Source organism: Etheostoma spectabile, chromosome 19 (genome assembly GCF_008692095.1).
Source record: "Etheostoma spectabile isolate EspeVRDwgs_2016 chromosome 19, UIUC_Espe_1.0, whole genome shotgun sequence".
NCBI classification, from domain to species: Eukaryota; Metazoa; Chordata; class Actinopteri; order Perciformes; family Percidae; genus Etheostoma; species Etheostoma spectabile.
Genome location: NC_045751.1, coordinates 6,455,047 through 6,468,422, shown reverse-complemented (window position 1 = coordinate 6,468,422; position 13,376 = coordinate 6,455,047). Strand labels below are relative to the sequence as shown.

The following is a 13,376-nucleotide window of genomic DNA, read 5'->3' as shown; positions in this document are numbered from 1 at the left end:
ACCTTGAGCTCATCTTCTCCACTTTTCCTTCGGTGTTTACTCGGATGTTTACATTTGAAAACTTGGCGAGCCAGCTAGCTAGCCAGGGTCGACTGGAGACTGGCGAGTGGACGTACCGATCCTGATGAGGGACTCATTGCCGTATGCCGTCACCGTCCAATGTCCAACTACCAAAAGCACAACTAATATTTGTGAAATAGACGATTCAGAGTCAATTTGCAGAGCTGCCGGAGAGGCGGCTAGAGAGTTACCGCGCCTTCAGAGAATGACACTTGAAATGCAGTTAGATCTATTTGGGTAAAGTCTTGCATTTCCAGACCCTCCTCCACAGTGCTGCGGAGGAGGGTCTGGCAGGTCCACACACCAATCTGGGATGGCAGGAAAACCTGCTCTGGTTAATTGGCATTTATTTATACCAGTCACAATCGTCTTACAAGGACGGTGCCTCCGCCAAATAGCCTCAGGAAGGAACTTTTCGGTGGAACGTTTACATTCAAAAGTAGTTTTAGCCGTGCGACAGACCTTACCCTGCAGAGTTTAGTTAACCACAGTCCTCAGAAACCCTGAACAATGGCACCTGAACAATCCCGGAGATGAAACTTCGTCGATATAGACTGATTTGGGTACAAATAATCAAGATTCTTTTCACCGTGGTTTGGCAACTTCTGAATAAATGACAGTAATCGTGTGCGGCGTGTCTGTCGTTTCAGCCGAAGCCGCGGACCAGCTGGGAACCAACGGGAAACTGGTGGAGCGGCTAGTGGAGTGGTGTGAAGCCAAAGATCACGCAGGGGTGATGGGCGAGTCCAACAGGCTCCTGTCGGCCCTCATTCGACACAGCAAGTCCAAGGTCAGTCCCAATCCTCTTCAGGTCTTTGGTAAGCTAAGTGTTAATCCCTCCTGGACTGTTGGTGTAAACCAGAGGCTTTCAGACTGTGTTGAAGGGGGGGTGTGGGGATACTTTGGCTCTTGATTTGCCAGTTTACCTCAAAATGCCTACTACTTGGAATCATAACTCAGTTTCATCTGAAAAACACAGATATTATAAACATATTTTTGGATTCAGTGTTCCACGGGTGCACTGCACACTTGCCCCCATTTTGTCTATAGAGGGTCCACAGCGCCAGACTTTGAAAGCCCCTGATGACCAATAATTCCAGACTGGAGTTTTTCTTTTGGACGGGCTTCTCTGTCAGAACACATCCTTTGCGGACACTGTGCCCAATGACCGACCCATCATATACAAACAGAACTTCAGGAAACGCTGCGCATTATGAGTTTAACCCTCGTGTCGTCCTCGGGTCAAATTGACCCGTTTCAAAGTGTTTTATACCAGAAATGTGGATTTCTTTCAACCAAATTGCTCACAAAAAACATGGATGATTCCATACGTTCTTCAGGTAAAATTAATTATTACTTTCAATGAATTTTTCGGGTGTTTTTGAAATCTTTTTTTTTTTTTAATGGTTTCAAAACAGTATCCGGACTAAACTCTGACATCTGCCCATCTGTGATCCACTCAACATCCTCTGATCTGAACTATTAGTCAAAATAATTCGTAATTTCTGCTTTTTTAACTAAAAACCTCTTCATAATTAAATATAAATGAGGTTTGTTGACCATGAATTCCAAGAATAAGTGTAAAACCTGTTACTAAACCAGCTCAGCTTTTTTTTTAAAAAGCGCCAAAAGCTGGAAAAAAGTGACAAATAAATCAGAAAAAAGCAAAACAAAAACATCGGAAAAGCACCAAAAAATGTTCATTTTCAATTATCACCTGGGAGGGCAAGTTCATGGTTAACGGGAAGACAGCACGAGGGTTGAAGCAACTCTTATGTGACATTAGTAAATCCTAAAATGCAGCGTAGCAGTCTAAAATCAGTGTGCTAATGTTAGCCACCATAAGCTGCTGTAGTAGCCACACCTCTGTGCTTTTTTATTGTTTATTAATACAACGTTTATTGTGTGAGTTCCTCTTTTAAACCCAGTCTGTCTTTGACAAATGACACTGTCAAGAACATCCTGGTGCTGAAAGATTCTGAAAAGTACATCTCCGGGTTGGTTTACCCAAGTGATTTCTTTTTTTCCAGGAAGTCGTCAGATCTGTCATCCAGGGAGGAGGAGTCAAGCACTTGGTGACCATGGCAACTAGCGAGCACATGATAATGCAGAATGAAGCGCTGGTGGCTTTGGGTCTCATAGCAGCGCTGGATTTGGGTAAGAGGACAAATACATCTATCTATGAAAATGTAGTTTGGACCATGGTTACGGAAGAGGATTAGGGCCACTGGTGAAAACGTTATGTGAGTTCGGACTTTTTTCTCAGAAATCTGACTTTTTTAATTCTGAGATTAAAGTCAGAATTCTGAGATCAAAGTCAGAATTCTGAGAAAAAAAAGTCAGAATTCTGAGATTAAAGTCAGAATTCTGAGATTAAAGTCAGAATTATGAGAAAAAAAAGTCAGAATTCTGAGATTAAAGTCAGAATTCTGAGATCAAAGTCAGAATTCTGAGATCAAAGTCAGAATTATGACTTTAATCTCAGAATTCTGAGATTAAAGTCAGAATTCTGAGATTAAAGTCAGAATTCTGAGATCAAAGTCAGAATTATGAGATCAAAGTCAGAATTATGAGATTAAAGTCAGAATTCTGAGATTAAAGTCAGAATTCTGACTTTAATCTCAGAATTCTGAGAAATAAATAAAAACAAAAATAAATAAATAAAAAAATACAATAAAATAAAAACAAAAATAAATAATATCAATAAAAATAAATACAATAAAAACAAAAATACAATAAAATAAAAACAAAAATAAATAAATAATCAAAATAAATCAAAGTAAATTAATAAATAAAATAAAAACAGCCGGTCAACCATGTCCTCAGTGTTGGCGTTGCATAGTTTGTCCACCAGAGGGCGCTCTACGGCATCCCCGTTGGCAACACCCGGATTCATTTTTTTAAATTTTTTGTGTTTTTGTTCAAAGGACTTTAACTTTCATATCTTAAGTTTGTATTTTTATATATTTCATTTATCAAAACTGTAATACATTTTGATGTTGCTTCGTTCGGTTGTGACAATAAAACAAATTATCATCATATGTTTTTAGTAAGAACTCGTGGTAAATAACTCCAAATAAGTCATGTTAGGGAAATCCGTTTATGTTTTGATATATCGGTTTATCGGTTGCGATGGTTACCATGGTAACACGTTGCGACTCTTTTTGTGGATTTCAGTTGCGGCCGAGAAGGACTTTGTTGGCGCCAGCCTGGTGTCGGTGCTCCACAAGCTGCTGTCGGACGAGCGGAGCGCGCCGGAGATCAAATACAACTCCATGATCCTCATATGCGCCGTCATGGGCTCAGGTGAGACTTGGAAAGACTTAAACATGCGTTCATTTAGCGTCTCGGCCCTTGTTAGCGTATTGCGCTAACTGTTTTGTGCGCTGTCTCTGTAGAAAGAAACAAAGGCGCTCCATGAGTAAACACAGCTGTTGTTGTTGTTGATGGCTAAATTTATCTAAATAAGGACCCATCCAGTCCTGTAATCCATCTGCTCTGTCGGTGGATGACTCGGATAGAAAGTTCATGTTTTAGACTAGCACAGCTAGCTCGGCTAAAAGCAAATTGTTACTCAAAAGCTAAGACTAAAGCGGTCCGTGTGCAGTATTTCTTTAATTTGACATGTGTATATATATATGTATATAGACATTTGGCAACTTGTTACTAAGCTGCTGGCTGAGCCAAAGCCCCCCGCCCCCCCCAGTGAATCCACATTCTCCATCTTTGTGTCTCTTCGTAACACAAATGCGGTTTTACTTCCCATTATTCAAAAAGACCTTATTTTAAAAGGGAACTCAGAGCAGCAGGTGTGTGTAACCGTCACGTAATTGTTTGAATAATTGCCCCCCCCCCCCCCCCCCCCTCCTCTTCTTTTCAGAGCCTCTCCACAAAGAGGTCCAGAGCCTGGCGTTCATCGACGTGGTCTCCAAGCTGCGGGCCCACGAAACAAAACGGTTCCCACCAGGCGTCGCTCACGGAGCAGCGGCTAACCGCCCAGAGCTAAATGACTGTGTCCGACCTCCACCCACACACCCACCCAAATGCCTGCCTGACCATCTGATAACCTAATGACACCTCATGACTGCCCCCCCCCCCCCCCCCCCCCCCCCCCCCACCAGTGCCCCATCGTCATGTGCCAAGGTTCCATGTCTCGTTAACTGCCAGCCAGCCATAGTCATGTCTCTCAACCCCCCCCACCCCTTAGCCCCGCCCATCTCCACTCGGGTTAGACTGATGTTGATTCGGGAAGCCGATCCTATCCTAAATTTTTAATATGTAGTACAAAAAAATCCGATCCTTGATTGGGTGAAAAATGCCTCTGAAACAGTTTTTAGACTACTGTGGGGCACCGGCACTCCTCCGAAACCCATAAGAGATTTAATTAGGTGGGGTAGCAGGTCCTTTAGGCAAGGGGGTCCACATCAGGCTTTACAAACCTCCACCCTGAAATGGTCAGTGGAGGTGGACACTGTTGCCTTCCTGGGTCTGTCCACGTCGGTCTAACCCCGGTCCCCCAACTCGACTTGTGTGCATGCGTCTTCTGCTCCCCCCCCAGGAGCCGAGGCGCCCAAAACAACGCAACGCAATAGATGAAGAGACGACCCTCTCTGACGACCATAGCTGTGACACCACCCGCCGGTAACCCACCAGTGAAAAATGTGCACAAAAGAACAAAAAAAACACCAACTTCCTGTTGTGATTTTCTTTTTTTTCCCCCCCTCCCCATTTTTAGAGCAAAGCAAGCAGGCACCCACGATGTGCCCAGTTGTGTCCCATGTGGCTCACGTAGAAACCGACTAGAAACCGTGCGTGTTGTAGTCCTGTCGAAAGCGTGACGGTGTTCATTTTACCCACCAGTACAGCCCGCTCTGCTCCACCGACACCTCCATTTTGTTTTGTCTCCCAGACTTTGATCTGGAACAGTTGTCCAAACGCATCCCCCCCCGAAACAGGGAGGGATGGACGGCGTGTCCGTGTTTTACGAGCTCAACCATCGACCGGGGTGCAGCAACTTGTGCGCGTCTCTGTCTTGTGTTGCCATCGCCCCCGAAGTCGGACATCAGAAGATGTTGAGATCACAAACGCACAAATGTCCGTGTAGGTCCACAAGGTGAGAAAAGCAACGTCGCGGGGGGGCGGGGGGGGTGCGGAGTATAGATCTTTGATCAACCCTTGCGTTGTCCTCGGGTCCTATTTGACCCATTTTCAGTTTTTTTTTTTCATCACAAAAAAAAATGGCCCTTTTGAAATAAGATGAAAGCGTCAACATTGGAAATATCAAACAACAAAAAAAAAGCACCCACGACATTGAAAAAGCGACAACTTTTTTTCATGGTGGACGGGAAGACAACACAAGGGTTAATTAACCCCTTGTGTTGTCTTCCCCAAAACCATGGAAAAAACCCCCCAAAACCAAGCGTGTAAAATCCAAGATGGCGCAGGATGTCGTTTTCACAAAATCTTTGATTTGACACAGCTTGGTCAGATTAATCCTTTTTTTTTTTTTTTTTTTAAATCATGCTTTGTTACTTAGCGCCCATCTTATAGGTTCCTAGGAAGACTTCCTATCTAACATGCAGCCAATCGGTGCATGCGTACCCAGATTTCTACAGATACAATTTTTTGTGTAGCACTGTGGACAAACTCCAGAAAATCTCAATTGAAGATAATCTGTCATATTTTTGGACGGGGCCGAGGTGTGGGAGTAGTCCACGGAGAGCGGCCAGGAACAAGATGAGTCAAAGTTGGCACGAGACTAGGAATCCAGAACCCGGACCGGGGTACTGGAGTAGTCTTTGTAACACACAGTAGTGCCCCCAAAATCACAAAAATCGGGATGTGTGGTGTAAGAAAACCAGAGAGTGTGATTTTTTTTTTTTTTTTTTCCAGCCACCGTTCATACGTGTGTGTGTACAGTGTGTGTGTGTGTGTGTGTGTGTGTGTGTGTGTGGAGCAAAGTCCGGGGGGGGGTTTCTAACACCGACACTGTTAACATGAGTGTGTTTCCTGGTCTGGGCCCACGCGATTTTCTTTTGTTTGTTTGCTTGTTTTAAAAGGTATGAATGGTTATTTATCAGATTTGTGCTCTTCTAAAGACACATGCCTGTGGAGACGTATCCATAGTAACTGCGTGAAATCCTATAAACGTACGTGTTTTGTCGTAAATGTCACGAGTTGTACATTTGGAGGACTGTAACTCCGCAGATAATTAAGAGGTGACGACGCTGGTGATGGCTGATGTCGTTATTGCCACGGCAGCTCAGCGGCGTCAAGTGCCGACTTCATCGTCGTATACATGGTTGTACATTTGTGCGTCATTTTCTCCGTGACGCGTGTTATCGTACGTTATCGTACGTTATCGTACGCGCACCTGTGTACGTGCGCCTCAGTTTCTACAACACCGCTGCTGCCCCCCCCCCCCCCCCCCCCCCTCACATTCCCCAGAAATGCATTTAAAATGCTCATATTATGCTTTCCCCCTGTCCTTTATTGTGTTATATATATATATATATATATATATCTTTGTTTGTGCATGTAACATGTTTACAAAGAAAAGAAAAATCCTGGTTGCAAAAAATGAAAAGAAATCCAGAAGACATCTTAAATCTTTTTATAAAGACCGGCGTGTCATTCGGTGGTGGACATTAGCCCGTTGGCTGAGGTCAAAATGCTTATTTGTTGTTCACATGTGGCAAATGAGGATCCCGTTTGTTATTCTTTTTTTTTTCTTTTTTTTTTTAACATGTTCAATAAATTGACCCACTCTACAAGGTCAAGTCACTGTTTTTTTTTTTCCTAAGGAGTCTGGTGGCTTTGAAGCGAGTGATGTGACGCGCTGCCTGATTAAAATCTAATTAAATTTAGAGGCTAACGGTCAACTAGTAAATTCTACGGTGTGCAGAATGTTGCACGCGTGTCAGAACCGTGACGTATACTTTCAACAGTCATTCATATTGTACAGTATGTTTTTTTTTTTAAAGCTTAGGGTAGACCGGGTTCGGGAGGCGTGGTTGCAGCAACTGTGCAGGGTTTGGCGTTGCAGGATCATGGGTAATATCTTTTTCATGGGCCCAAATCCCTGGGCTCTTTAAAAATGTAACTGTCTCTATGGGAATTTAACATAGGGGGGTGTATCTTATGCTGTATTTTAACATAGGGGGTGTATACTTTGCCCTGTATTTTAACATAGGGGGTGTATACTATGCCTGGATTTTAACATAGGGGGGTGTATACTTATGCCCTGTTTTAAATAGGGGGTGTATACTATGCCCTGTATTTTAACTAGGGGGGTGTATACTATGCCCTGATTTTAAATAGGGGGGTTATTACTATGTCCCTGTATTTTAACATAGGGGGTGTATACTTATGCCCCTGTATTTAAATAGGGGGGTGTATACTTATGCCCCTGTATTTAAATAGGGGGGTGTATACATGCCCCTGTATTTTAACTAGGGGGGTGGTTATACTTCTACCCTGTATTTTACATAGGGGGGTGTATACTTATGCCCCTGTATTTTAACATAGGGGGGTGTATACTTATGCCCTGTATTTAAGGAAAAAAATTTAAATACATTATTCATTCAAAGAACATTAGTGTCGTTAATAAGTTGGATTTTCCTACATTTTTTTGAATTAACCCTCGTGTCGTCTTTCCTTTAACCGTGAACTTGTCCTTCCAGGTCAAAATTGAAAATGAACATTTTTTTGTGCTTTTTTTCCATGGCTTTGGCGTTTTTTTTTTTTTTCTTTTTATAAACCCGAGCTGGTTTAATGATAGATTTATCACTTATTCTTGGAATTCATGGTCAACAAACCTCATTCATATCAAATTATACATATAGGTTTTTAGTTAAAAAGGCAGAAAGTATGAATTAAGTTGACTAATGGTTAAGATCAGAGGATGTTGAGTGGATCGCAGATGTATAAATGTCAAAGTTTAGTCCGGATGCTGTTTTGAAACCATTTAATAAAAAAAAAAAAAAAAAAAAAAAAAAAGAATTAAAATGCTATAAGATGAAATGAACACCCTAATAATGAAATGAAGGTAATCATTAATGAACAACGCATGGAATCATCCATGTTATTTTTGGGAAATTTGGTCGAAAGAAATCCACATTTCTGATATGAACTTTGAAACGGGTCAGTTTGACCCGAGGACGACACGAGGGTTAAGACATTAAGCTCAATTTCCAAATGATATTTTTTTTTAAATTCCTCTATTTAATCAACGTTAGAGTGGGGGTGTGAACTTCTTCTAGCCCCTGTAGACAGTGTGATGTCTAACCGTTACCCTAGCATGGAGCTCTTTGCTATATTGGTTATTTTCTCACGCTTCTCCCTTTCCTCTGTCCTGGACATTTATAAAGTCGGCCCTTCAGATAAACGCCGCGGGCGAACTTGACCTCAGTTTCCAGCGGCCGGAGCACGGCGGTGCCGGTTGTGTTTTTTTTCGTTGACGGTGCAATCGCAGCGACGAATAAAAATAAGAATGGTTTGGTGTCAGGGTTAGTCATAGGTGGTCGGCATGGTGAGGAGCCTGGGGTCCCTGGAGGTGTCCGGCACGGCCAGTGGGAGGAGGCTCGGGGAAGACCTCAGGATAGGTGGAGGACGTACCAGGAGGAGGGAGACCTCGGGGAAGACCCGGACTCGGTGGAGAGATTATATCTCCCACCTGGCCTGGGAACGCTCGGGGATCCCCCAGTCGGAGCTGGTTGATGTGGAGCGGAAAGGGAAGTTTGGGGTCACCTACTGGAGCTGCTGCCCCGAGACCTGATACCGGATATAAGCAGGATTGAAAATGATGGAGGGTGGTGGTGGGAAGGGTCAACTCCTCCACAGAGCTGGATTCCTCCATCTTGATTCCTCCATTTTGCGTTGGCGAAGAGATCGTCTCGCTTTGCCAGACCCTCCTCCACGGCGCTGCGGAGGAGGGTCTGGCTAGTCCACACAGCATTCCGGGACGGGAGAAGAACCTGGTCTGGTTTATCGGCATTTCTTTGAACCAATCGAATTTCATTTGCAGTCAAAATATGGGACAAAATATGTTGAAATAAAACTGCTTTTCAGATATTTCGATGTCAGGACGATGTTCCGCACTACTCGAGTCCTCCATTTTGTCCGTGTCTCTCCATGTCGTGTTAGCGAAGCGATGGCAGGTGGACGTGCGGTAGATCGGACTTCCTGCTGGAGTAGAAGGCCCTGTTGTGCTCACGCACTGAATTTCAAATCTGGATAATGAATTACAGATTAAGTATTTTCCCACATCCGAGTGATAGTTTGCATTTCAAATACACAGTAACAGAGTAAGCACTTGAGACTAGTTTCTGTCAGCAGAGACGTCTGGGACGTGAGAAGCCCCAAAAAAAAATTAAAAAAAAATTCTGAGCTCTTGTCCAATAATCTGGAAAACAAGTGTCACTCAAGAATGCAAGGAACCTTTTTTTTTTTCCACCTTAATTGATTTTACTTGATATTAAAATCCGTCCAATTTCAACAGGACATGAGACGAGGAGATTAGGAGGTAGTTACATGACAACGTTTGTGGGGTAAACTGTGATCATCTAAACCAGGGGTCTTCAACAGGGGGTCCGCGACCCCTAGGGGGTCCGGAGGTACTGCATGGGGGTCGCAAAAGTTTTGGTTGATCAGACTTTTTTAAATATTTTTCCCACTAATTGAAATGTCTTTAAATCCACATTAACATGAATTCAACACACTGTAGTAAACAGATAAATGGAGGCAGAAGATGTCTTTCAGTCATCAATGCACACACGGCACTATAGGACCAGTTTGATATAACACAATGTTATACAATATATATAATTAGGGGGTCCCCGCTCCATCTCGCCATCAGTTTGGGGGGTCCTTGGCCTGGAGAACGTTGAAGACCCCTGGTCTAGACAGTCTGAACACGTGGTACAGGTGATGAAGTAATACGCCTCGGAGCGTTCTACGTGTGACAAACCGGCTGCAGTGGTAACGCGTGTCACCGTCAATACACCGGAAGTTATCAAATCAAATCAAATGCACAATAACATTTAGTATCAAAAACACTCGATCCCTTTTTAAGTAGCTTAACACGACCGCGACGTCAGCCCGAACTGAAAGAATACTGCGAATACTTTGCAAAACTAAATAATCGAGCAAATAAACCCCCCCAAAAAAACACCACTGAGATAAAAAAAAATATAAATCATCTCAGCGTTTTCCCATCCAGAATGGATTTAAAGACGTTCATTCAATAATGCATATATGCTGATCAGATGTGCCACGAAACACACGCGGTGAAAGACGACCACCGGACACGCGCCAGGCCGGTTCTCATGACGACTCGAATATGAAAATGAAAACCCCAAACCGTGTAAACCTGGTGAGTAGAACGTAACTTCCCTGGCTACGGTCGTAACTGAAATGCGAAACGACAGCGGGGTTACAGCTGTCATATGTGGGTCGGTCATATTCTTATCCAGAGCTGAAACGTGCTTTATTATTATTATTATTATTATCATCATCATCCAGACATTAAATAATATCTTCAAAGGTGTGTAGGAGTTTGTGTCCTGATTGGACTGTTAGTGACTTGAATTTTAAGTAGAGATAGATGCCAAAACTTTGCTTATCCCACTCCTTTTTTTCCCAAGAAATATTAAACACAATTGACATTTTTCATTAAAAGGGGTAGTTCGGATTTTTCAAGCCTATATTTTCCCGCCACAGCAAAAACATAACGCACTCAAGTTATTGGTCAGCGGGATGATTCCTCCTCTCTGAAGTGGTCCACGCTAAATCCCTCTAGCAGCCCGTTTGCCAAATTTCAACAAATCTGGTACCAGTTCCGGTTCTTTGAGAGGAGAACCGGGTCACACACTTATTTCACAGGTAGAGGATATTTCACCAAGTGAATATCTTTTTTTTTTTTTTGGGGGGGGGGTGTCTGGGTCTCAGTCGCTTTTTCCGCCATTTCTGAAATCAGAAACACTCTTCGGTTTAAATCAGTAGTTAAAGGGGAACTACCTCTTCTTCAACCTGGGCCCCATGTTCCTGATGGGAACAACGATCCGTGACATGGGTCCAGTATTAAGAGAGATCTCTGCAGTCTGCAGGGGACAACCAAGCTACGATGGAAGTTAATAGGATTACTGTCCAGCTTGTCTTTACCTTCAAAAAAGTGCTTGTTTTTCCACTGACAGAAGCGTCTGACAACATTATGGGAAGGATCCCTACCGAGACAGACGTTTAAGACCTCTTTGAGACCTTTCTGTTTAACCAGAAACAGCTCTGAAGCCCCCAGCGCTAAACCCACCAGACTCCATTTAAAAAAGCAACACTTTTAGTGGGTACAGGGCAAACCTATTTCTACATGTAAATCAGTAAACCACCTAACCTCGTTTCTGTCGACTTTGAATGAAGTGTATTTTACGACGCTAAAAGTACTGATAACTTACATGGAGTCTGGTGGGTTCAGCGAACGCACTTTTGCAGATGCGGTCCAGCTTGTATTTACCTTCATAAAAGTGCTCGTTTTGCCGACTGCAGCGATCTCTCTTACACCGGACAGATGTCAAACGTTGTCCCCATCGGTCACTTCAGACACAAAATCATAGGCACATAAAAGGTCCAGGTTGAGAGAAAAAAAAACACCGTAATTGCACTTTAAATTTGGAACCGTAGTCAGATCTGAAACTACGTTGTCCATGCAATTCCAATAAACAGCGATTCCCTTTGGAATAGTGACTTTTTGAAACAATTCCGAGTTGGGAGCGGCGCTCGATGCCCGATCCTAATTTTTAGTTGCTGGGGACCAAACGCGTTGTCTGGACGACGCCTTAATTCGGCTCACTCTGACTGTTACAGCCTGATTTCACCTTCAGCTTCCAACTCTGGAAAGCATTTGTTAAACAGAGAGAGAGAGAGAGAGAGAGAGAGAGCGCTACGAAGGGATTACTTCATGGTCAGTATTCAGAGTAGGAAAACTTCCAGCCACCAATAACTGCTTTTCATTATCCCTAAAGTTGCCTTAGGCCATTAGTAACTCAGTATGCTAAATAATTGGAGGAATTTGTAGTCTTTTCCGCTTTAATGCTGGATGAGTTAATATCTAGGGAGTATTCAGACGATGTCTGGCGCCACTGAATGCAACTATATTTTACAGTCCTACGTGACGGGTTTAGCAATGCAGCGGTATTTACCACAGTGAAAAATACCGATCTAATATCAAAAAGATGTATCAAAACGCCTACTCTCTACACGTAGCTATAAAAACCGGAGCGCTGCGACGACCTGCGTGTGGTGCGTGTTCAACCGTCCTCCGCAACGACTCTCTTGTTACACAAGTCACACAGTGTTATGTACAGAGCATTTCACATATTAGTGCCTCGAAAAGAAGGTGCTGGTTCAGTGAGCAGGATGGTGCGGGTGATCGATGTGGTCCTCCGAAGGGCTTCGCGGACGATGCGTTCAAGGACCCGGAGCTGACGACACAAAATGAGACAGAAATCGGATTAACATTCTTTATTTTATGCAAGGCAGCGGTGGAAGAAGTACTCAGATCCTTTACTTAGCTAAAACGTACCGATACCACACTGTAAAAATGTTACTTAAAGTACATTTTGATGACACCCACATACTTTTACTTTTAAGTATTAAAAGTAAAAGTGCTCAATGCAGAGCGATCCATTGTAGAAAGTGGAAAGGAAGGTGTGTTTAATGGTCTCATCGTCTCAGCTGGACTTGTAGGCCGTTATTTTGTTGCTAGGTTACTTTATACTAAAACATCAGATTTTATAAACTACATGTGTTTTGTGTGTAAAAAAAAAAAAAAAAAATCTCAATCTGTAAAGTAACTAGTTACTAAAGTTGCCAGGTGAATGTAGTGGAGTAAAAAAATTTGAATATTTCACTCGGAAATGTAGAAAGTTGCATGAAAAGACAAGACTCAAGTACAGTACATGTACCTCAACATTTGGACTTAAAGGGTAATTACCATGTTTGCCGACCCACCACCCTGGAACCTGTTATTCGGGAGGCTAGGATTTTTTTTGGTGTCCTGAATGCGGATGGAACTACATCTGTACAGGTCCGATATTAAGAGAGATCCCTGCGTCTTAGGCAACACGAGAACAAGCGTCAATTTACAGGATTATTAGGGCAACGGCCAGCTGTGTATTTACCGATAAGAAGTCTGTGTTTACCCTGACAGACTCAGATTAATATTCTAAAGCGTCTGACAACATTATGGAAAGGATCCCTACCGGAGACGGACGTTTAGACCTCTTTGAGACAAGCAAATACTAAGAAGTCGTTCTGTTAAACCA

General features: G+C 43.0%; 2 protein-coding genes across 4 annotated transcripts in view; one reads left to right on the top strand and one right to left on the bottom strand.

Moving 5' to 3' along the window:
- Positions 1–6,294, top strand: part of rap1gds1 (RAP1, GTP-GDP dissociation stimulator 1) — a 70,492-nt gene extending 64,198 nt beyond the window's left edge. Inside the window, 5 exon segments of the mRNA XM_032544350.1 lie at positions 711–850; positions 2,091–2,217; positions 3,238–3,366; positions 3,941–4,016; positions 4,018–6,294. Coding sequence (XP_032400241.1) covers positions 711–850; positions 2,091–2,217; positions 3,238–3,366; positions 3,941–4,016; positions 4,018–4,066 — 521 coding nt within the window. The 3' untranslated portion in view covers positions 4,067–6,294.
- A 4,799-nt stretch (positions 6,295–11,093) lies between these two features.
- Positions 11,094–13,376, bottom strand: part of tspan5a (tetraspanin 5a) — a 27,604-nt gene continuing 25,321 nt past the window's right edge. The window contains exon 11 of one of the 3 annotated variants that reach the window (XR_004336406.1): positions 11,094–12,533. The gene's annotated coding sequence lies outside the window, so the exon portion shown is untranslated. Of the gene's footprint in view, positions 12,537–13,376 lie in introns of all 3 variants that reach the window. The other 2 variants (XM_032544352.1, XM_032544353.1) reach the window with 2 other exon arrangements.